The sequence below is a fragment of the Sinohyriopsis cumingii genome, chromosome 14 (assembly GCF_028554795.1).
Source record: "Sinohyriopsis cumingii isolate HCF-2022 chromosome 14, ASM2855479v2, whole genome shotgun sequence".
Classification (NCBI taxonomy): domain Eukaryota; kingdom Metazoa; phylum Mollusca; class Bivalvia; order Unionida; family Unionidae; genus Sinohyriopsis; species Sinohyriopsis cumingii.
Window position 1 is genome coordinate 110,560,126 of NC_142974.1, and position 27,236 is coordinate 110,587,361.

A 27,236-nucleotide genomic window follows, 5' to 3' on the forward strand; every position below is an offset into this window, starting at 1 on the left:
TTGCCTTTAAAGTATAATATATATATATATATATATATATATATATATATATATAACATATATACTAGAATTAATTAATTTTGTTTTATATATACTTTCTTTTACGTATAAATGAGGGTTAGTGGAAAATCGGATGCATTTAGTGCAAGATACAGTAGTCAAGATGAACTGCAGGTACCGTTGCAGCTGTTTGCGAAATATAAAATACAGCTTGGGATTAAGATATATGTAAAAAAAGAAGGATAAATTGGTAATATTCATTTAATTTGCAACTGCACATGATTTATAAGATAGATTACATGAAACAAGTAAACAATCTTTTATAATAATGAGATGGTTTCATAAGGATAATTCATTTACATTTTCAAAAAGCTTAAGGACTGGATATCCTTGTTGTTCTATCTACATCTCTAGATAAAACTTCAAATAACAGACCAAGTAATGCCTTCCTACGCCAACTAACACGATTAACCAAGAGGTACAAACATTATTCAAACCCCATCTTATTACACTGCCATTGATGCTGTGCAGTTTTTCGATGGCCCATTTTGATAACTTAATTAGATGGTAATATATGCATAAGATGGTGCACAATTTGCTATGTCCTTTTCATAATATCCCAATTGTGATTTTGAAATGTTTATCGTTAATGTACGTTTTTCAACAGAATGTTCAAAATGTAAAGTGGCCGGGAATTTTATCCAATATGACAGGTTCCGTTTATATATCAGGTCAGGAAAGTAAAATGTTAATATGGTTAACAATTCGGGAGAACATATTTATTGTTGCTTTTTATTATATTTGATATGATATAAGTTAAGCTAAATATGTTTCCATACCTACTCATTAGCCCAAACAACAGCCAATACTGCGGTAGTCATAGTTTTACTTGTGTTAGCTGCACAAGTTCAACACAGAATAAATATCACAATCAATAAATTGCTTCATTTTAGCAGAATCATAAATGAGTAGATTGAGTTCAATTGTAGTTATTTCAACAAGTGTAATAGGTTTAGCACAGGGTATAGTGTCTTCAATATGTGAGATTGCCTAACTAGGTGGGTGAGTGGGTATTTGAGTGATGATGGGTTTAACGACAACCCAAGTCAAAGACAATTTAACCTACAAAAATGTTTGTGACAGATATAAGGTAAGCAATTTCCAAACACAGTCAGAAGGTATGCAAAATTATATTGTTTTTGATATTATTTAGAATTCATAGCAAGGAAAGTAAAACAAGATCAAAACGTAGGCATTTGTTGGCATTTGTTGTTAAAATTCCATCAATTACGTGCAAGGATTCTAATGACAAATACTACTATTTATTCTGGATGTCTAACTCATACATAATCCAGGCTTAACCGCTGTATTTACTGATAATTAGTATATTTTATTTTCCTATTGAAAACGGTAAATTCATTATTAATATTGGCGGTTGCTTTTGTTTCTAATTATCTTTCTTCAAATCACAGGCATATGCTTGTCGAATTAAAATGATTTTTATCGTATGTGGTGAACAAAATTTTAACGTGTCTTTGGCTGAAGATTCTGTGTATACTATTTTTTTCATTTCTTTTAAATGCCATTGAATATTTTATGCATTATGCATTATACAGCTGTGTATGCACAATCTTGATGTTTTACATTTTATGGTCCACCAACGTTCCATTCTCCATCAGTTCATATCGGTAACATGTAACTCTTAAAATCGAATATACGGGACATTAAGTCGATAATGTTTGTTTCGAATTTAATAACATGTGCCATCTCATGGCTAAATATAGTGTCCTATCCACACGACTGCATAATAGGTACATTTAATATAGACACATCACTGTCCTTTCTTGGTATGTGTAGTTAGGCGCTATGACCCCAACTACAATTTTGTATTATTGGTCAGCCAAACCGATTCAAATTATATTTTGATGTTTTCTGCGGATAATTTCTTTTACGGTCTCGTTTATAGTCTATATCATGAAACAAATGTTTGATGTTTGCATATAAAAGACAACAGCAGTTATTTCATCTTATGTTATTTTGTAGCTATTACACACACACACACACACACACACACACACACACACATATATATATATATATATATATATATATATATATATATATATGAAACAAATATTTGGAGTTTGCATTTATAAGACAACAACATTATTTTTATTATTTTGTAGCAATTATATATGTTTGTGTGTGCGTGTGTGTGTGTGTGCGTGTGTGTGCGTGTGTTTGTGATTTGTCAATTTCAGGCTGGTGTTTCAGCTTGAGTCGTTAAATTAAAACAGCGTTTATCTGTCCTCATTTTCAGCAAACATTTTGTTGGTATAATTAAAACATCATGTCTATCGCTCATTCAATGTCATGTCTGATAGCATTTGTTATGTGGTGCCCTATCTGCTTAAATACTGCATCATCAATTTTGATCCTGAGTGTAATATGTAAATCCTGTTCGAATTATCGTAATGTTGTACCTCTTAGTGTTCTTAGGGATGTTTTGATATTATCAAAAGTAAAAGTACAAAAACCTTTCTGTAAAAATGCTATTTCTATTGGTTTGAATATTCTGTTTGTTTATCTTGTAGCATGTAAGTGAAAATAAGGGTGATGTGCAATTTGTCCTACCCTGATGGGTAATTGTTTAAATCAAGTATATATATATATATATATCAAGTATATATAGAGGAGAGGGTTTAGCTATGGTGCTGGTTTGGGAGTCGAATTGTGATTCTTTGTGACTTGATATGTACCTTCTATATATATATACAGTTTGAGACTGCCCATGCGAAAATAATTACTAAGAATGATCATGTAGGATGATTTCATCTGGTCAAATCATGGCAGATTATATCATGCATTTATTTAATATTCAGTGATAACAGTAGTTCAACCAAGATATATCACGTGACACGTATTGGTATTAACATTCCTCTTTGCGAAATATAACTAAACATAAGTAGATAAACAATACAAAATATAGTCTTTATGATGACTCACTCCGAAACTCTATTGAAAAAAAATGATACATTATATGGTGTCAAATCAATTCAGTCAGTATAAGCTCTATTTCAATATATCTGTAAGAACACCTTACACATCAGAATTAGAAATTTGATTATGCCTATAAGCTGAATATATGGATATTTTAATGGGCCATTGCCAATAGGTTGATTATATGGATTTTTAATTATCGATTCGCAAAAAGTTCAAATACGGGAAATATTTCTTTTTAACACCAGGGAAAAACAAACTTGAACTTAGTGACCTAACAATTACAACTTTCAAACTGTGCTGGAAGTCGTTATCACATTTTGCAAAATAATTTTATGATATATTACTGGCTTCAAATAACATGAACTCCAGATGCAACGAACTGTTACAGACAGCGTTTACTGAATTGCCAAGAAGACATGAAAGGACATGCTAACTCTATGTGTAGCGTATCGTTTTGACTATGACCTCAGAACTACTTATGTACAATCCGTTGGGCCAACAAGCAATTTTCTTTAGACCCATTATGCTGACATCATCTAAAATGACCTGAGATGAATGATAAATTCTCGTTATACCAGATAGAGGGAACAAAACAACCAGACCTAATGCTTAATATGAAATGTGACGATTATTAGAAAATATACCATATGTACTTCCTCATACATACATGTGTTCCTCTTGTTTTTGAAGTACATATTTAGTATTCTACACGCAATAATTTCAAGCACGTGACTTGTTGATATGGCAACTATAATTTAACTATACGCTAAGGGAATTAGTCGACCAAAATCTCAACTAAGGCTGCATAGTACACACACACATACATATACCCTAACACACACCCATCCACAAACACACACACACACACACACACACACATATATATATATATATATATATATATATATATATATATATATATATATATATATATATATATATATATATATACATATATGTATGTCTGCATATGTGTGTGTGTTTGCGTATGTTTGTGCACGCATCACTAGGCCTCCATGCGAGTTTATCTCCTAAGTATCATTTATTATATTCACGAAATACATTATAATTCTTCGGAATGATAGGTTTGTAAAGATGTTGGTACGAATAGGAAGGTGATGGATGTTGTACTCCAGAGTACTTTAGCGATGATGATATACTTAGTCTATATGTGTGCATTGTGTGTATTGCCTGCCGTCTCTCCCCCTCCATTTCTCTAACTTATATATATATATATATATATATATATATATATATATATATATATATATATATATATATATATATATATATATATAAATGTGTGTGTGTATGTGTGGAAGAGCAAATTTTAGTGCCTTGTAATATATGGCTTTGAAATAAACTGTTTGAAATTTATAACTGGCGATTAAAGGGAGCTCCCGTCCCACTCTTCCCATCCTAATAGGTTGTAATGCTGAACCAATCGCATGATTTCAGTATAAACCATCTTAAATCTAATTAATGTCATGTTATTCTTAATATTGATCTGACTGGATATATGTACAGCTATAGGAAGCAATTAGTAATATACGCCTGACTGAGTGTTCTTACAGGTATAAGGAACCATTCGATAGCATGCTTCGTTGGTCACAGTAAAGCGAGATTGGATGAATTAACGGAAATCCAAATTTGTCGTGATGGCGAGGTGCGTTCAATACATTTTTTTTCTTCTGTTTTAGATTTATTATATCAAGAGTAAAATCTTTGACTCAGACTTCACACAATAGACAGGTAACGAAACCCGCGAATAATTTGTTTTAAGTCGTTAATTTGGTTTGGAATTACCAGGTGTCAATACAGGTGTGCTGATCTTCAGGGAACTGGGTAATAAATACAATGTGAAAATAATCATTTAGCAGGAATAGTGAGGAGTACGTTTATATATTCCTTGCGTTTTTCTCCGCAATTATTCAAGTTTTAAAAAATAGGATATCGTTATATTTATTTATTTGTATGTAGATATCAGATTGTATTAATATAGCAGTTTACAAGCTGGCAAATTACATTCGTGTGCACAGAGATACATATATGTATATATGAAGGATAGTATGGCCTTCAAATGAGTAATATAAAAGTGAGAAGCGACAAGCTCGTGAAATTCAAAAAATAACCTATGTCCCTAGAATATAGAGTGAAAATAAAAAAGGAAGAGACGGTATTGTGAATCGAGTTCAAAAGAATCATAGCAATACAGACGCAGCTAATAATGAGTATTGTTCTGAATATATAATTTAGTGTAAATCGAAACTAATTCCAACACTGCAGGTGTTGATGTGTCTTTTCTGGCCCGTGTTTAGTTTTTCCCAACAGTCTTTGTTGGATCACAATACGACAATCCAGACCTTAAATACTTATTGAAAATTTCATTATAAATTCGAGTCTCAAGTTTCAAGAATGTTGTTTTTTCATGAGAACTCTGCATTTAGAGTGAATAAATACAAACAAATGATTCTGCCACTTCGTTACATCCGATTTTATTATGAACGCATATTCACAATGACATATGTAGTTTGATATGTTAGATTGTTCAGTTGGCTAGTCTCCCGTAAGTGATATATTTATCACTATACTTAAACAAATAGTATATAATCCATCCGTGGTGGATACAGGATTCTACAAAACCCCAGATCTATCTCGCAGTCTACCATGTTTATAAACGAATAAGCATGAACAACGAAACCGAGAAATGCACGTTTCAAAATTATTTATGATGTTTGTAAATACAACACTATGTGCTGTATTTATGTGGTATTTACTTTAATGCTTTAAGCACAAAACCGTTATCTATTCGAGTGATGATCAAAGATACGCAAATATTCCCATAGCATTATATCAGTCATGTAAAGCACAAAAACAGAAACATTCACAATTATGTTTGTGTACATTCCTTGTCCCATCATATATATTATCGCAGCACCCTGGTTGCATGATGGCCTGTGATTGTTATCAAATTCGGTCATGACCGTGCATTTCATGTTGGCTTCTTCCAAATGTTGGCATATACATGTGATATGTCTTTCGGGATCCGTTGTGGTCTGTATATTTGGTTCATCACCATTATGTGATCGTCACACCTTTAGACCAGACAAGCCCCTTAATAGCGAAAATCCTTTTTTGTGCAAATTGAAAGTTAAGATTTGTATTGGTGTCAAAAGAATAAATGAATTGAAATTGAAATATTAGCTTTTGGTTAGAGAGAATGAACCCATGCAACATTGTCTCAAAGATCAGATGTGGTATATCAGGTAATCCGTTTAAATTAGTAATTTGTTGTCATCGTGGGTTTATATGAGTTAAATTTAAGGTACTGCATTCACTGTCTGTTATTAGATTTGTGGGGCAAAGCAAATCCCTCAAAAGTTAGATATTATTGTATGAATTTGATAACCTTTGACTGAGAAAATTTAAAAATGTACATGAAGCCTGATCAAATTCATTTACAGTTTAGTTGTTGTTCTTGTTGTGCGGTTTAACGCCATTATTCATCACAAACTAGGATATACATGGCGGACAGCATAAATGGTGGAGGGAGAACCCGGGAATCCCTGGAAAGAACCATCGACCCAGGATACATTACTGGCAAGCTTTCTCACGTACCCACATTGGCATAGCCCGAGACTCGAACCCACGCAGTACAGCTTGGTATGACATTCCACTATTGCAATACGATTTCATGATTGTCCTCAATACGTGCCCATCATGAATAGTGCCTTATTTGGTCTCTTTTAGATATTTACTTAATTATTCACTTTACGTGTCCACAAGGACTACAATGATGCTAAGCACTTTCATTTTATTTTTCTTCTTCATGAACTTATTTAAACTACTTCAATGCGGCACAAGCATTTGACACCTTTTCAAAACAATGGATATGAAATGTTTATAAAATCATGGTAAGCATGTCATGCCACTATTTCATATTCATATTTTGTTTTTAGTTTTAACATTTATAGTTATGAAATCAGAACAGCTATTGTACCTAAACATTAGTAGTAATTATGCCATCTCAAGAAAAAAAAAAAAACGACAGTTAATCACTTATTTAAAATCTTGGTACTAAGTAGATGCTCTACCACATTCCGTAAAGTCTGACCTAAATGAATACATTTGGTTCAGCATAACTATATCACTATTGATTCAAATCAGATGCACTTATTTACAAAATCCGATGGTCCGCTTTTGGAAATGTTGAATTCATCATAATTTTTGTTAAACATGGTTCTGGTATGTTAACAGGTACTTAGTGAGATGCTTTGATTATATATTGGCAAACATCACAATAACGTGGAAATAACGTGATTATATAACTGGTATCTATACAGCAACTCAAAGGGCACGGAACGAATTGACAAAACTATGTAATATAACAGTGGATAATAATAGGCTTACTGTTTTCATCCCACTGCTTCACAAACACCAAATTAAATCGTTAACGAGTTAGTACTAATACCAACGTTTTATACAAATAAGTCAAAAGCAATGACTAAAGCAGACCAACGAAGACAGAACAGAGTATCTAAATCAGGGATTAAGGTGATGCAAAATTCAGGATCAGTTTAACTATTCCGAACCCTTTGCAGTCACGAATAATATGAAACAAGGATGCGTCTTAGCTCCCACCCTTCAGCCTCATGTTCTCATCAGTGTTTATGGATGCTTTCAAGGTCAGTGATGTGGGAAAAGTATCCGATACCGTCTGGACAGGAGGCGTCAAACCAAATTCAAAGTCCAAGTTGAGATCATTCGCGATCTAATGTTTGCAGATGACTGTGCTCTCAACACCAACACGGAGGCTGGAATGCAACAGAGGATGGACCTTTTCAACCATGTGCACCAGCTTCGGTCTTATCATCTCTACCCGTAAAACCGAGGTTCTGCATCAGCCAGCTCCCGGAGAAGATTACCTGGAACCATCCATCAATGTCAATGGCCTAAATCTCAAACATGTAGACAGGTTCACATACCTCGTCTCACAGGCAGTCCACATATACGATGAGGTCAACAATAGGATTGCCATGACCTGGACAGGAGATGCATCAAGCTTGCCACCAAACTCAAAGATGTTGCTCTTCCCACCGTCCTGTATGATTGGGAGACCTAGACGGTGTATAGCCGCCATAATAAAACCCTGAACCACTTACATATGAGCTCCCTGAAGAAAACTAATGAAAATCAGATAGCAGGATAAGTTGCCGAATACAGAGGTGCTCACTCAGGCTGGCCATTTTGTCTGCATGCCGGTAGAACGACTACCTACGAAAATCTTCGACGGAGAGCTACAGCAAGGCAAGAAATCTCAAAGTGGTAAAAAAGAGGTACTATGACACCATCAAGACCTCTCTAAAAATAGTCATTGACTCTGACACCTGGGAGTGTGTCGCGGCTGATCGATCTGCTTGTCGCAGTCAAGTTAATGCCTTTGAGAAGAAAAGATTGGTAGATGCAGCTAAGAAACGTGATCTGCGCTAATCCAGGAACAGCAGTTATGCAACTCACGGTCAGCAACCTGTACATCCATGTCGCCACTGCAACAGACTCTTTCGTGCCCTGATCGGACTCCTCAGCCCGTGAATCGAGGACACTGAATGGTCCTCATCGACACCGATGGACGAACATCATCATCATCATAATCGACTGTATTTAAGCGTTCACCACATGGTTAGGAAATATTTTAAAACGTGCGTACAATAGATTAAGCTAATGAAAACGCAATGCTAATGACAACTTCGTGATGGAGAGCAACTAAATAACACAATAATCATTGGGATACATGGATAGTTATAGATTCATGGAACAAAGATATTGCCACTGGCAGATAACTTTAAGGATGACAAATGCAGTGCAACAATGAAATTGTTAAACAATTTAGAGTACAGTGATCTAGAACGGCTGTATCAATGTTGATAGTTTCAACAGATGGAACGAAACAGCTTTGCCACACAAAGGGAATTATTTTGAAGACATATTTAATATAAATATGTCCAATGATGACTCCAAAGATGTCCATAATTTAATGAGCTCTTTAAGATCAACATAATGATTGTCCTACACAATATTATGGCTTTAAAGACACACTCATGATACATCGTTCAAACTATCAGGTCTTCAATAAGATCGTCTCACATAAAATCATATCTTCCTGCTGACTGACGTTAAATACTCACCAAGCAAACCACAATTATTTCGCAGACAGCAAGGCTGGGACAAAGTCAGAAATGAAGATAACATTACAAGTCAAACCTGATGAAAGTAGAAAAATCCTTGTAAAGAAATTGCGTGATACAGCAAAACAATTTCTAACGTATATAGAGTATCTATTCACTGATGATACAATCATCAACACATACGCTGTTATCACGATGTTCATTAACTCATTTGACTATATCAACAAACTCATAATCTAATTACCAAGAAAGGGAAGTGAAATTCCCCCTGATTACTGTTGAAATCAAGTTGTGAGTGAAAATAGTTGATGCACAATAAAACGGAACGACATGGGTGAATATGGTACATTAAATCAATCCTGGGACTCAGGTACAATATACACACTGATGGACTATCGGTCTTCGATTTACAAGCACGGGTGATATATATCAAGGGCTGCATTGGATCAGTTATTTGATGAGATTTATAAACTCGAGTTTGTAAATATTATATCGTTTGATGCGAAATATGGTTCCAAAAGTTGCCTAGGCTTAACATGTCTGTCCACCAAGCACCATCTTTCATCAGCTCCCATTAACGTTAAGAAACCAACTCCATACAAATGTCAAAGACTGGTTTTAACATACACCAACAATGCGCGTAAGTGAAGAAAAAAAAAAACACATTGCAATAAAAGCATATTTGATATCTGACCTTATGTGTTACTTTTGCTTCATAACCAGTGAGTTTGTATTGTTCAAACATTTAAATGGATTTAGTTTTCAATAATAATGCTTGCTGCTCTGTAATTGAGCCTTAACATGTTACTGTCACATTGCACTACAATACCATCTCTGAACTTGGAAAGCTTGAGGAGGCAACTTCCGTACCTTGAATTGTATTTAGCTTATAAAAGTCATTACTAGTGTTTCATATTATCAGTTCTCAATATTATTAATCGATTCGTACAGTTTTTGGCGCTTAAAAAGTTGGGGTATAAAATAGGATCACACAAGGAATAAACTTTGATGAGTTGTGCGAGCGGATGGTTCCTCTCGCTTTGACTGCGTTTAATAAATGCACATATGTTGATCGATGTTATTTTGATTTAACAATGATAAAAAGCATAATTAGGAAAAATCTAACGTTCTTTATTAATATAGTGAATTGGGACAATATTGAAAGCTTACCTAGCTCATACATAGCACTAATGTATTATGAAGCTGTGATTTAGGTTGATATGTAATCTTGTTTTGTAAATGCATGCTTGTAATAACACTGATGTTAAAATTATGTTCAGATAGTGTTTACTTAAAAACAGAGACAATTCACAGTTTCCTCATATATTTTAATATCTAGTCCTTTTGCTCTTTTTCTAACATTAGTATTATTGAAGTGGATTATTCTAGGCTAGCTGCTGTATTTCTCAGAAGTTTTATTTAAATTCTGCTAGCAGTGATGAGAAGTTAACAATTTAATGTGGTGGTTTTTTTTAAATCATCGGACGGATTACAAGGCTCCTACATCTGTTAAAGTTTGTTCTTAGGTGCGTTCACTTACAAAACTACCAAAATTAGCAACACATATTCCTTCTAATATATGCTTAAGCCTTTCTTAACCCACTAAACAGGTTGAAAAGAGAAATGAGGAATTTGTGTTATTTTACCCATTTTCTGACTTGGAGAACATTCAGTTCTATCATGTATATTCGAAAACCATCATTACAATATTTACATGATCTGTAACACGCGCATGAATGCATGCATGGATACCAATATAACTAAACATTTGACCAGTTCACAAATGAAACGAAATATATTGAGATATGTGCGAAGAAGAATAATGCAAGTTGTTTGCTTCGTTCAGATAATTAATCATATATTTAAACTCCATGTATGCCATTTGATTTGCTTTGAATGATTACCTATTATTGTTTATCACCATATGTGAAGAAAAAAAAATGTTGATAATTAATGATCATTACTTAAAGCCATCTGTTGCTTCTTTTGCTTTTCAAGATATGCTACTTTAAATACTACCTAGATGATAGCCTAAACCGCGTCTTCGATGCAGGATGTAGGTCAAAGATGGTAAGTTCTTTTTTCCCCTTGTTTCAGTTTTTTCTCTCACAGATGGGTAAATATGTTACTAATGCAAGCCTTTAGGATTCTATGATATATATGTAATTAAATTGTTTGTCTGTTATGAAATTGTTTATTCTAATTCATGCTATTGTATTGCAACATTGTTTACTGGATTTGATATTGTCCAGAATAGAGTTCAGTTCTGTTTGTCGAACTGATTTTGGATATTTTGTAAACAACTGCTAATAGAAACATTGTATAGAGTTGCTGACCTTGTTTCAAAATCAGTGACAGTTTTAGTAAACAACATTTTACTTTATTTATTATCCTTCTCAGAACAACAATCATTAAGATGAGTCAAGGTCATACATGGATTACGTGATAATTATAATGCATCAAACTTCTATTTATTCTAGAAACATGAACTCTTATCCCCCATCCGGAAATCTGTTTTACGTTTTAGTTAGTATTATAACTGATGTTATGATAAGAATTAAATCAGTCGTGCCTTAACCCCTGAGACGTCAAGTTGTTTTATGTTGTGTCCAGTTTGGGCTGAGTTGTAATTTTTTTTCAAATTATTGAATTTCAAGTGATTTTTTCCCTGGAAATACAAAATTGCTCTGATAATTCTTTGACAAACAAATTTAATGCAATTTATACGGAATTCCAAAAATGGAATACTATTTTCTGTGATTCAACAAGAGACTGTTGACACATCAATACAACGCTGAATATTACAGATGTCATCGCCTTCCATCTTGGATTTCATTGGGATTTATACTTATATTCACTTAGAACTTTTCCTGGATAGTACTTGTGTTATTTAATTATTGGATTCATTTTGGATTTAAATTTGCATTACCATGAGTTCTTTTTTCTCATTTTTCACTTTTTATTCTAGGGAAATTAATTATTTGTTAATATTTGGCTTAGTGGTTAGAGATTCCGCCACGGATACGGGAGGCCGTGGGTTCGATCTAAAGCAGAGTCTTACCAAAGACTTACACAAAAGGTACTAACAGCTGCCTCGCTTGGCGTTTATCATTACGAGGTTAGTGTTAGGACTGGCCGGCCTTGTTTTAGTATAAAGTGGTGGGGTGGGACATCATGCTACATGTCTACAGCATGATGGTCCAGTGCTAGACATCACTATAAACTGCCACATTACGTACATCGTAGCGGCTTAACTCAAATATTGTTAAACCTACGTTAAAAATCCAAATCAAAAACACGCATTTAGCAAGTATTTCTGACACAGCTGCAATGGATAGCCTCTTAAACTATAACCTTTTAATTTAATTTATCTTTTGCAGCCAAGTACATGTGTGTTTGAAACACGCAGCACCGATTTATGATTTTTAGTCGTTTAATAATTGTTTCGTTTGTTTGCATTTTATTATTTTTAAAATTAATTGTCTTAAGATTTCCCGTTCTTTGTGCAACTTTACTGCGAATATGACGCTATTAACAACATTAAAAGGTAAACCAACATTTATCCAAATATTCAAATAAATATGTTACTCTAACCAAAAATTAGCATTATGACTCAATGGTCTTATACTACGTACTAGAAAACAGCAAAGCCAACAAGTTCTGTACAATTCAGCAAATAATGTATTTCCCAAGAATGCAATGCGAAAATTTAAAAAGAACTTTTTGCAATGAGAATTAAACCACAATTGGTCCAAATAGTTCTGTCACCAGTCCTAATGAATACAGTTCTAATTAAATTCCAGTGGTTTTGGAAATAAGATGAAGGCGAAGATGTGCCTCTAGTACTGAATGGACAAAGGTACTAGTGCCTTGAAGTGTGATAACGTATTAATGGACTTCCAATGAATCGCATTAATATAATCCGAGATGTCCTTGTCTGAATTCACTACAGTTCCAAGTCAATGTTTCTACCAAAGAATATTATTTAAGAGCACGAGTTATTTTCAGTGTATAAAACTTGGAATAAACAAAAGCATACAATTTTTTTGCTTCAACAATAATCAGAAATTGCTCAATTAAACTAGTTTATGTAAAAGAGTCTGATACAATAAAATATTATATATGTATTATTTGTTTTCATAAAAACAATAGTTATTGCTCTGATCGATAAATCCTCAGGTCCACCGAGAGCTTGATTTTGGACATGGTCATGTCCAAAACGCAATTACATTTATCATATTTCATGGAGAAAAATTAACAAACAACACTAACTAAATATTCATAACATTATTCATTCATGTATAATAACTCCAACAGCAAACTTTTAAAATATGTCAAATTTGATGTCCTTGCTCGTTGTCATTCTATCTATATGTATTCACTTGGTACTTTAAAACAAATGTACATGATGGTTCTTAATAGGTTTTAACAGGTATAGAGGGGTGAGCAACTATTTCACCGGTCTGGCATTAGACATATAAAAGCTAGCGAAAACAGATTGAACAAAGATAAAATGCAACCAAGAAAGATATACAGTAACGCATAAAATATGACAAACCGTATCATTTATGTGTTTTTGTATAGCACATTATACTTGTTTTATATCATTTGTTTCTCCTTGATGGTTTTATCAAGTAACGGACGGACACTGGAATAATATAGCAGGTACCATAAGTAATATCAATGAAGGAGAAATTGAATCTGTAACACATAAGAATGTCCTAGGCAGCCTGTTGATTTTGAAACATTTTCTGCGTTTTGTTTCCTTGTTTCTGCTGTGTGTTTAGATATTGATACGTTTGAATGTTTTCTAAAATCCGATGCTGATAGAGGTAATACGAACTTATGACAATTCAAGGAAAGTCTGTAATAGCATTTAAGATAATGTAATCTAGTTTTAGCTCCATAATTTTTTCTAACCATCTACTGGTAGACATCTACTAATTAAAGTAATCCAACTGATATAATTGGAATATGAAATATATTCCACCATTAACAAAACGTAGGTTTTCGTTTCCATGTATTTCTTCAATATTTATCAACACTTTGTCACTTAATGTTTTACCAGTTATTTCTCTCGATGTTATATTTGGTATCCAAGGTATCAAACATTGCTTGTATTCTTCAGCAAAAAAGAAACTGAAACTTCCGGTACCATTCTCTTCAATGAAATTCAATGCATGCTACAGGTGTTTACTTAAGTTATATAAGTGGATGGACTTAAATATTCTAGCAAGTGAAAAGATGCAGTCAAATAAAAACAAAAGAGTCCTTTCACGAAGGTTGTCTGGTCCATGTTGGTACGAAATCATCACAATAGAGAAATGATACAAAATTATATATATATATATATATATATATATATATATATATATATATATATATATATATATATATATATATATATGTATGTATGTATGTAGACACATATGCCTTATCTAACGCCTCTAAAGAAAAATTCAGTGCGTTTGTGTAATTGGCTAAGTTTAATCCATGTCCATTATGTTGTTTTCTCGTTTGCGGTGAAGCAGAAGAGGGTTAAGTCAGAGAGGGCGATATTACCTTGAGCGATGTGTCATTGACACTCGCGGCACTGATACGATTACTGCTTACGCTAAACAAATCTAACCTATATGATTATACTGGTATAGATATGTATGCATTGTACGATTGCAATGGCTCGAGCTCTAACTGGATCGGGTAAATTGATTCAGAATATTGAAGCAAATCCTGCTTCAAATTCACGAAATGTACATATGGAAGTATGCATTAATGAATGGATGGATGGACATTTGAATGCATGGCGTGTCGAGATATGGACTATTTGGATTTCAAGTAGTCAATATAAAAGCAGTAGGCCTTGTATGATTACTAGGAAAGGCGCCGATACAATTAATGATAAATGTGAGAACAGAGAATTCGTACCATCTTCATGAACTCTTTCTATGAAATGGCCTACCGCTAGATATATATATATATATAGTTAGATAGATAGATAGATAGATATAGATATAGATATAGATAGATAGATAAATAGATATATAGATAGATAGATTCTTGCTGCTTTTACAGGAATGCAATCTCGGGGAATGTGCGGAAATTATTTACAATAATCAAAGGCTAGTGGAAGGGACGGTGATAAGGGCAGGTAGAGATTTAGTCATATGTGATGAATGCTGTTACACAGGCCTGTGCAACAAACAGGGCTGTGGCTTAGGTAAGTATCTTGTTTTATTTGCCTTGTGAGAAGGTCTTTGCTTTACTAATTTCAGTAGTTTTATTTTAAAACCCATACATTTTTTGTTTTATATATGCTTCAAATTCTTGGAAACTGCTAACAAAATATGTATGCAGGTACATTTAATATTTTATTTTTACCTTATTTATTTATTTCTTTATTTATGTATTTCACCCTGTCTCCATGACACAATGTTGAGTTTTTATCAAGAGTCTCCAATTTAACCAAATCAACCTTTCCTTCATTTTGTTGCAATACGCATGTCTTTTGTCTATTGAAAAGACATTTTTTATTCAAATAATCTTGATCCTTCACTAAATTGTGTGATAACAAACAGTCGCCTTACAAAACCGAAGGTGTACTTACGTATACGTGTATGCCAACAAAAAGACAACCATATTATCTTTATTAGATGCAACCTTTAAGTATAAAGTTCTGCATTCTTGATTGAAGCTAATCAACAATATATATTGGAAGGAATGAGTCAAAAAGAATAATACCAAAACAATTTAAACCATGAATTCAAATTATCTTTGCATGCAGTGTTACCTAACTGATCTTTTTCCAGGAAAGTTTGTTTTGCATCTTGTATTACGCAACTGACCAGTTTCCAGGAAATTGTGTCTGCATATAATATGGCCTACTTGATATGTTTCCAGGAAAATAACTTCATCACCTAATAGAATTGCTTCTACTGTATGCAACCACGTGTCATATTGTATATGTCTTGTATAACTCAGTTCATGATCTCTAGCTTTCGTCGTCATGATTCATGATAGTGATTGGCTTAGTTTTAATTTTAACCAACATGCCAACGTGAAACAAATTAGGAAGTGATCATTTGAATGAATTACTGGCACACATATATATATACATGTACACTGTCATGTTAAACTCATATGCACCTCGTAAAATACATTGATATGCGCCTAACATTGAAACAGTATATGCATTTAAGATAAAGAAACAGACTTTGGTTACCAAATGACGTCATCTTCCTTATGTTCTCTTTCAAGAACAGCTTAACTTGTCATCGAAAGGTTGCTTGCACATAATATCTCTTCAACGATGCCGTCGCATGGTACAAAAAATGCTTGGGTCTATTAAACAAGTTATATTAAATGACTATGAACGTTTCCATGTGTATCATATTTGGTTAACCTTTAAGTAGTTTACGCGCGTTACAACTATTTGTAGCATATATTAACTTTAGCATTTGGGTTGTGATGAAATGTGTATTACCGATTAATAACGACTACGTAATATATGAAGAGATATACAATGATGCAATATACCAAAAAGCAACCCCACACACAAAAGAACAATACATATAAATGTATCCAACGTACACGGCTTCCATAGGCAAATATAGCGTAAACCCTTCATTTACTATTCCAATATCGCGCCAACCTGTTGCTCACCCACCGCTATTACTACTTCGCTTGTGCATCATGGATAAAGAGCTCTGCAGTTCCGACTCTAACCGCATTTCATTTCAGGCAAACCTCTTGTGAATGTGAGGATGGATCTATATTATGATTCCTTTGTAAGCTGCATGATATGCAAATGTAATTGTACTAGAGGGTTTGAGGGAGTAGGTATCTCTCCTGTGTAGATACACCTATGTACTATCGCCGTGGCTTATTGATAAGACGGCATTGATGTCAAAGAATGCAACGTTATGCTAAATATCATTAAATCTGGAAATAAGAAGGTCTTCAACATGGCCAGTAACATGCTTACCAAACGTCACAAATTACATGGATCAGTTTACACATTCCTTGAATATATACCCAGGTTCACCGACTATTTGTTGTTTTGTCTATAACGTAATGTACTCCGTCTTTCTATGATACGGTCCCTTGTTTATATATGGTAGCTCGGCTATAGCTTTGCATCCTTGCCTTTGAGCCAAGTAAAGCTTGTGAATGCTAAATTTACTTGGGGTTCTAACCAGGAAGGTATAAAATAGTCACTGCGGTTGAAAATATCATATTTGTGCGTTGATGTCCAAAGCATCATCCCAGATGGGTTTTCCATTGGCAAACATAGAGCAAATTTAGTTGTAATACTTTCGTTTGCGAAATTACTTCGTGCTTCATTACATCCGTTATTTTTTATTAACATGGATGCATTTGCATGTTAATAAACGCAGGTGCCTTGTTGCCATGTGCGTATGACATCCGTAACATCCGGTTAATTCAAATCTCAAAACAGTAAAGACTAAATCGGGATAAAGCTAATAGTGTTGCTGAGTGTGACGCTCACACGCTAGGTCGTCGAGATGTAGTCCGCAGCCATTCCATGATGTACAGCCTACTATTTCGAGCATATATGTGATTTAGTAACTTTTGAGAATGGTGACGCTTACCATTGGACTAGTGAGTTCGGTTGACTAATATGTTGTTATCAAGAACAGGTGAAAAGTTGCACTCTCCTGGCCTGAGGAAATTTCACCAGGACATTGCGTGGTACTTACCATAGAGCAAGTGGTCAAATCAAAGAATTAGTCAATACAATATTTATTGATATTATTTATATATGAAATGATATGTCCACAGGTGTTTTATATCGATATGGACGAGACACATATTGTCAGGGGAACCTTTAAATACAGTGTGGCGGATAGAGCAGCAATTATATATTTGGTGTTACGTTCAAACTAAATATTTCGTCATAACTGATAAGTATACAATTCCTGATACTGGGACTGCGATCGTGAAGGACAAATAATATAGAAGCCCTGAACGTCTGTGCCAATGGAGGAGAACTTTGTCGTCTGACATGCTACAGTAGATTGAGGTGTCTGCTATCCAGCGTTTCATTATTTCATGTCTACTCCCAGCTAAGACTGCCATTCACACAGCTTCAGTGCGTTAACTCATCAGATTGACAACATTATTGACATGACGGTATACGAGAAGGAATCCAGAGACTTTAAGGTTGGTACAAACTTGTGTTTAAAGCACATTCCCAGCAATGGGGTTCCAATGATGTACTACTAGCATACGCCTACATGATTACATTCCATATAACAGTCGGTTCTACATTCTAAATGATAAAAATGTTAAGTGAACGTGTCGCTTCCAGCAGTGTTTAAGGCAATAAATACATGGAAAACATTCATGCTGGACACGTCGGAAGGTGCAGGTTGGTTTAGAGAAGTCTGATCATAGCCTCTAGGCATACATATGCACAATCCTGACAGCACAAAGTCAAACCACGACATCAATAATAGGTGCTTTCTTGGTGTGTCAAACCCTAGAGCAAGTTATTGTGTATGTTGAATATGAGATTACTCACGAAGAACAAATTCAAAATTCAGTACATAAGTACATATAAGCACATTATGATTGACGAGCAAGCCAAATGTTTTTATTGACAGTGATCTTTTATGTGACAGATAGCGATATTGATTTTCATGTTGACCTATATGCGGAATACAATACAAACGTTGCAAAGGCAGAAGGCAACCTAAGATTGAACACCAAACACGGTGTTAATGCGACAAGACTACTCAACGAAAGCAGTGACAGCAAAACGAGTGTACGAACACAACAACCACAGTTAACGAATCATCAAGAAAATGGTTTTCGCCGCTGCCTCGGTGACTATACGGTAAAATGAGATTGTCATTCCCCGTAGGCAAATGCAGACTGGCACAATATAAAATTTTCATTCAGCGCCTGTAACCAAATAAGACAAAATCCACGGTGTTAATAAAGCGGGACCAGTCATGGCTATCATACTTAATGGCAATGGCCATTTCTTTTCTCTGCTCTTGAACAACAAGCTCCATATTCAGCCCTTTAATTGCGCTTGCATCTGCTAGCGTTCTTGTGCAGATATCAGTAAAGCCAAAATATATTCGGCCAACCAGACAAAGATAATTTTGTAATCCAAAAAGCATGGCTTCAGAGTGCACCGTGGTTAGTTCTGGATAGTTCTAGTGCGATATGCGTTCGTCCTAATATAACCTTGTCGCCATGTTTCACTTCTCGATATGTCATATTTCGTTCTACTAAGGTGTTGTATATATTGAGCCTTGTAAGCTTTACGAGTTGTTTGTTTTACTTGCTCTCTACAACCTCTTTGAAGCATAGGATAGAGGCATGGAGGCTATCCGACAGCTTGCTTGATTGCCGCGTTCTTTAATCAAAAAGCCATGTGCTTGATAGCAAAACATGTATCTTAACCCAAGTCAGTGTATGTTTGAATATAGCATCGGTCTTTGCGTCCTCGTAATCGTCATAAGGTTAGCAAAAATAATATGTCAAGCGATTCATTATTTTGCTTGATAGGAAGACACCAACAGGGACAGGCGGTCACAATGCTGTTCTTTTGTTGATTTGACATATTCAAATTCGATTGCTTGTAAGATGTCGTGAGCTGTCGTTGTTCAACTATTTTCAGCTGTCAAGCCATATAGTATCTCATCAACATTTATGTCACTTGCAGCCACCTCTGTGGTTAATATGAAGTTCTGCTACTGGTTCGGTTGGTTGAGCTCCTGACTCTATGCAGAATAGTGTGGCACATAAAATGAAGCCGCCACCTTATGCTTACTGATTGGACAGTAGCGGGACCAAACGAAAAATGAGGAAGCAAAGTCTATGCATATATTAAACTAAACTAGGAGCCAGAGCGACTGCTTCATTGAGGTTATCTCTTCTTACTGCGCACTGCATTTACATTGCACGTTCTGCCTAGTGATATACGCGAAACTTCTGCGAGGGACTTGGAGTCCTCTTTTTACCATTACGAACTACGTTTATTTGGTACGTCGCGGTACTAGCCACCAATTGCGGCTGGCATTCCAAATGTTTCAATCAAGTCGATTAGGAGCAGAAACTATAAGAAATTACATATTTAACTTATGATGGACATAAGGACATGTCATATAATAGATGCATTAGCACAACCAACTCAATCATGCTAGAAAGTGACCCAATTTGCCAATAATATACAGCCCGGATATAGTTGCTAAAATAGACCTGGAGGTAACAAATTCAACTCTAAAACGTATAACTGCGTACGTGATATATACATAAATAAATAGGGATAGAAAAATGACAAATTACTGTTCGATGAAGTAATGGCATGTAATAATCAAGACGCTATTGGGGAAGGACAATTTCGTATACCCTCTCACCTCTGAGGCAAAAAAGCGTTTGGAATGGATTGGTTTTATTGAATTCTTGAGAAAAAAATGCCCAATGTTTTTTGAAAATGAGCCATAGAAGTGGTATATATGTTGCAATATCACCCGAGTCTTTGCAACTGAAGCTGTATACAAAATAAAATAGTATGGCGTGTGTGATATTTCAACCAACTTTCATATCAGTAGTTTTGAAATTAAGATTATGTATATAGAATTGGAACAAAACTCTATGACGTCAAAAGTACAAATATAGGTCAGATGCATATTACATATTGGTAAAAGTGAATATGGGTAGAATGGAAGAAAAAACTAGTCTTGTAAGGTGTAATGGCACGTCTTCCATGAAAGACATGTAGCAATCTTAATGACAGATAACTATGGAGATCTTTAAAGAAAGAATGTCAATAATAAAATGTTAATTGTATATGTGGCTAGTAGGAAATCCAAAGTACCAAATACCTTGTTCATAAAAAGTTTCATCCTGATCAGTTGAAAAGTGTTACAATCAATTCTTTTTTTGTTTATGTTCGGTTGTTTAGGAACTCAAACGTTCAAACTGGTATTAAATATGTAAACAAGACCTCCCACACTAATAATATTGGTGGGGTACTTTACAAGGAGAATGCCGTCCAAGTTTGAGTGAAACTGTGTTTGCACATACTCTGTTTATGAAAATTAAACTTTTGTTAGTAAGTCCAATAAAATCACACCTTTTGGCAGTCCTCACTGTTAGATATATCTTCACCAAGAATTTTATGTTAGTTCATTACATGCTATTGTGAAAAATTGATGTAATTCAGTTCACTTTATATCTTCAGTTTTAAACTTGACCCAGGTCCCAAGAAGGTGCTTTGGAGAATGTGAAAATATTGACGACATGAAATATTGCCTAAAGTGGATCGAATGTGAATCAGAAGATTACGTGAGTTGACCATTTCAGCTTATGTATTTTCGATGTATATGAGAAACCTGGGTGAGTTAAAGTTTTAGCTGATGCACTTTCGATATACGACAGGGTACCAAACATAAATATTGTATCTCAAAATGATATAATCTTTTTAAGTACATTTTTATTCCTTTGGTTGATTGAACGTTTTTTTTCCCTTCATTTTTATATTATTTCATTACATGCTGTTGTAATGTAACATAATATGTTGGACTTGACCTTGTCGAAAATTGAGGTCATGTCTGCTTGATCCATATTGACTTTTTTATTTTATTATGTGTATAGAACTAACAAATAACTAAATTATTCTCTATGTATAAGGGGTTAATATCAGTATTATTGATAGAAATAAATATATCTGTTTGGGTCGAGGTCTAAGTTTAGGAATTTCTTTAGTGTATTTTATATAATTCAGGTTATGGGTTTAATTTGGTAAACATCAGTATCAATGTTGAAGGTTATTTGCCATTAAGTAATGTTTTGTTTCGTTGAAAATGTTAATTGTGACCTGAGGTCAAGTAGAGAACTATATAATATTGTAACTAAAAGGCTTATTTCATTTGTGCTTTAAGACCTAGCACTTTTAAGATGTATTATATGTTATGTCCAGTAATTTCATTTTTGGGATAGACATTGTATTATTTCCAATTATTGAATTGAAGTGATTATTGTTTCTGGAAATACAAAAGTGATCAGATACAATTCTTGGACAGAGAAATTAACTTGAATTTTGTGAATTCAACCCTGGAATTATGTTACTGTGATTCAACAAAACACTGCTGGCATGGCGAGATCATGATCGTTTATCTCTGAGCAAAGGCCTAATACGAAAAATGATTGATTTTTCGCGCTAACGTTAAAGCATCTTTCCTAGAGTTTGGCGGAAATCAACGCGATCTCTAACGACGACAGAATAATATCTCACCGTGGAAGTGACCGAGCGTGAACCGAACACCAATTGGTATCGTCGAGAGACATGGTGGAAAACTTCGTTTTCTATATATGATACTAAATCAAGCCCTCTTACAAACTCATATTACTATCCGGTGTCAACAGCATTTGTTCCAGAAAGTGATTGAGGACCTCCTTCATCTTGATAACAATGTCAACGCTGTCTCCACTTGTTTTGAAGCGATCAGCACTTTGATCCTCGGGACGATCTTGAATGGATTGTGAGAATAGCGCATACTACCGCCGTGTATGCCTTTTCACGCCTTTTTTTTCTTTCTTGTTTCTCTTGATGACCTTTTTCTTGCAGCATTTACTAATGTAATGATTGTATCCGTTTCTTCTGAGGGTGTGTTCTTTATAAAAGCTCTAAATTATCTTAATGACTACTTTGTAAGTTCAGCAGATGCTTTCTCACGTTGTTATTTCAGCCGAGCAGACTGTATGCCTACTGGTTGCTTGGACCCCATAATGGCTGGATATGCTACAGGAAACATGGGTTTTCTCCAGAGTGATACACCTTTTATCTGACCTTTATTTCCTCTCCCACTACAGCATGTTGCTGCTTTGTCTACTGTAACAGCTATTTTAGATATCCTTTTTCATTTTCGTCCTTGTTTTCCTTAATCACTGGTCCATGTATTCGATAGGCTCGACTTAGCAAGCGACGTGCAGCTACCACTTGAAAGTAATTTTCCACTGCAGTCGATACTAGCGGCACAGGCTCTTTGATTTCTGGAAGTGTGTTTCACACAAAATGTTTCATCCACTTTTTCCTTAAAGCAGAATGATTTTGATAACCGATGCTAAAAGCGAAATCACTCGATACGGTATTGATCTTTCGAAAACACTCTCTGAAACTTTTATTTTTCCAGCTTAAGCCTCTTTTCGTCTTTTTGAGTGCTTCTAGGCTGGCTTGAGGGTTTCCCTTTACTTGTTCCATCTTCCAGAGCGTTGATGCTGTTTTTGTTCTCTCTTTGTTTCATTATTTTCAGTTCGGCCTTTCTAGCTTCTCATATTGCTCGGCTTCCGCTCGTTTCGTCATAACAGTGAGTTTGCTTTCGATAGTCTCCTGGGTTTCCTCCTGCTTTATTTCCTCCAGCAATCGCTGTTGCTGTTGCAGAGTCAATCTCAGCGTGTCCAACAGTTGATACTGGTTGACATCGTTCGTCGTTTCGACATCGTCTGATTTCGTCAGAAGGGGTTTTGAACAGTTCTTTGGCGACATTGCGTTGAAATGACTGCTGGCCTACTTTGTCTTTGAGGACGCGCTGACGTTAGTCTGCCCGTTGCTCGATAAACGTTTTGAGAACTTACTTGCGCTGACACGACTGGGGATCTCTTCTAACAGTGCTAATCAGACAAGTAAATTCATCAAAGCATTTTCGATAGCGTTCCGGGATCGTTTCCGCATCGCGATGAAAGGTCATACAAGCGTGCTTGGAGGTCGCTGTCCCAGCAGAATAACATACCTTTAATTGTACGACGGTGATGCCGTTGAAATGATATCTCGTGGTCGCGTCGATGTCACGAGTGTCGAGTCCTGAAAAGAGAAAAAAGCATCCCATATTCAGTTGGATGTACTTATGCACTTCGTAGTACGACTGAGTGAGATAGAGGCTTTTACAACTCTTGTTCCACGACAGCAAAAGACATTCTCATATTTTGTTCGTATTTTATCGGTCGATTGTAACATTGTGCAACACGATGATCTGTCTCGTCCGAATCCAGTTATTCTATGGGTTGTATTTCTTCTCGATCGGATATCGTGAAAACGTCTAATTGTTGCTGACATCATCTCCCAATTCGCTTGAGGTATTATATTTATCTTGATGGGTATTGAGCGTGTAAATGATCACTCGGTCGTAGTCAAGCATGTTGTTCAGACGCATGTTCATTAACAGATTGTACCACGACCGGTCCGACTCAAATTCATGTAATGGCAATTCGGCATCAAAACATGATTTGGATGAGCTTCATTTTCTTCTTCCTGACGAAATTAATTTTGTTCATTTTCTATACTTAATTCACTCGTGAATCAATCACTCACCATGTCTTACACTTTTGTTGGTACACTTATTTGGTCAAGCAGCAGCTCTTCTGTAAGTCAGGATGAGCTTGACGAACACATCGCCGGGGATTCCATGCAGGGTAGTCTCAACATGAACGGTCACAGCATCATCAATCTCGACCATGTATGGTACCACCCCACGATGCAATCGTCGCACAATGGTCGCACGTCAATAGATTGGCAAACACTAAATAATGACTGACAGGAAGGAAAATAATAGGACAGATTTGTATGGGAGGTGATATTCTGCATGATTTACCAGCTCCAACCGGACAGGCTCTTGTATCTTCTCAGGCTGTCTAGGCAGCAGATCGTGATGTGGCACTGTCTAACAAACATAATAAAACGGGTTATGGAATATCTGGAAACGTACTCGTGACTGGCCAAGTGACTAGCGATTTTTCCATTTCGTCACCTCCCTCAACAACAACGTCGAGGAATCCTAGGTGTGTCAGAGTTAGTACCGGGCTGAACACGAGATCGACGATGGTTCACTGTGATCTCGAATTCGCAGTTAAATTATATTGGTGGCACACAGGTATTGACCACGGGAGGAACACTCACAGGAACCCTAACCGATGCCTACTGAGCCAACATGGTAGTGACGGATTATCCACCCACAGCCAACAACGAGATACCTACGAAAATGTACGTGGACACGCTACGCGTCAGAAACAGCTCAAAATACATCTTAACACTCACATGAAATATCGGAAACTGATGTGGAGATTCTTTGTCAGCGTCATCAGAATTCTCAAGCTCTAACCAGACCACTGGGATTTATACAGACATCAATCAGGTGAGAAATGAAAATAAGTTATTAGTAGCAAATTTACTTGAACAGTGTGAACACAATGATATAAAACAGGCTGATATTTCAGTTGGACATATGCAACAGCTTCAACTCAGAGACAATATTGACAAGTAGTTTACTGTATTTAAATTTTGTAACGACAGAGAATCAGCTTTGCTTGTCAAAAGCATCGAGGGCATCGCCCACGACATTATTGCGGAGCTGCATCCGTTCCTCGTACACGTGATCGTGAAAACCCGATACATTTCACCACGACGGTTTGGTCGAAAGGAAGACGATGACGCTCACAGAAAAGATAACAAGTAAAATCGAACAATGCGCAGTGCCATCGATGAAATTTAAATTTTTCATCAGGTCAGATTGGAATACGAGGACGTGGAGGTCATCATGGGCTCCTGACGACGATGCATTTGTTTCGTACCACCTATGTTTGAAATTAACCAGGCCGTGGAAGAAGTTTTAACGTGATAATGTATAATGTGCATGGAAAAATCAATCCATGTATCGCTGCAGAATCATACACGTATCTGGAAAATTTCACACAGGATGAAATTGATCAAAAACTGAGTCGTGTTTAAAGAAAGGAAGTGTTCTACCACAAATACAATTTGTCTATGCTCCAAAGGCATCTCAGAAACTTGCTTATACAAATATGATTATGATATATATGCAAGAACGTATTGGAGTCAGTGGACTTCCAAGACAGACATTTTATGTTTCCAAAAATAAAGTCTCTGAAAAAGTAAATTTCAACGTTGAAAAAATCGCTCTATCGTAGTATTACATTTCAAAATATCATCAAAAATATAAATTATTCCTTTGAAGATTTCCAGATGTTACATGTGGTAGAAGCACAACAATATCTTTACCTTCTTGAACTGTCGGTTACTCCTGACAGGTTAGCAGATCTTGTAAAATTAAATAAATTGACGAAATTCACAAAAGGGTTGAATATATATCAGCATCGGTTGTAGAAGAAACAGTGAGTGACATTAAGGTCATCGAGGATAAAATTAACGTGCACGTGAAGATTATGAGCAAGCATTTATCACATTTTGTACTGCTGCTGCAGCGTCTAGTGGACGCAGAATGAAGTTCATCATCGACTTCAACCATATCGACGAGAATTTGTCGGCGGAATACTACCAGTCGCTAGCTAGATTGGTATTATCGCTATTGCCACCGAAGAGTCTATGTGTACAAGCAGGCGTATCGACGATAAAAACGCATAATGAAGTTCATCTTGGTGATGCCGCTCGGCATGATTGACACCGGGGTGATATCCACGGGAGCGTAGGCCAATACGATGAAGCTGATTTTACCTTGAGCCGGGTTGGTCTTCCAAAGGATGATGAAACGTATGAAGCCACTACTGGAGACCAAACAAATAGCGCTAGGCAGGCTATGTTGTCATAACAGAAAATGCTCCATAAGATCCGATCGTAATTGTGTAGGAAAACAGTGAGGGATAACCTCGCTTATCCGATTCGAAAAAGTCTAAGATAAAATGTATGTCACGGATTATGTATAGAAAATGTCAGCATTCAACAGCTGTATTGTCGGAGATGACATGGTCTTCATAAGCGAAGTGATCTCGTACAATCCAGAATAGCTCTATGAAGCCATCGCGCAATACGATATCAAACATGCCTCGTTGTACTTTTACGAGCTGCCCTGGTGTAATTGTGCACATCTGTTGGATCCACAAAGAGGCATAATATAACAAGCAATTAAAGAAGCAGTCTGCTGGACATACACACACACACACACACACTCTCTCTTTCTCTCTCTCTCTCTCTCTCTCTCTCTCTCTCTCTCTCTCTCCCTCTCTCCCTCTCTCTCTCTCTCTCTCTCTCTCTCTCTCTCTCTC

The 27,236-nt window shown here is 35.6% G+C and overlaps 1 protein-coding gene across 1 annotated transcript in view; it reads left to right on the forward strand.

Moving 5' to 3' along the window:
• Positions 1 to 27,236, forward strand: part of LOC149784597 (uncharacterized) — a 128,244-nt gene that overhangs the window by 73,866 nt on the left and 27,142 nt on the right. Inside the window, exons 11-14 of the mRNA XM_089933297.1 lie at positions 4,578 to 4,669; positions 11,187 to 11,258; positions 15,261 to 15,405; positions 21,406 to 21,509. Coding sequence (XP_089789423.1) covers positions 4,578 to 4,669; positions 11,187 to 11,258; positions 15,261 to 15,405; positions 21,406 to 21,509 — 413 coding nt within the window. The remainder of the gene's footprint in view (positions 1 to 4,577; positions 4,670 to 11,186; positions 11,259 to 15,260; positions 15,406 to 21,405; positions 21,510 to 27,236) is intronic.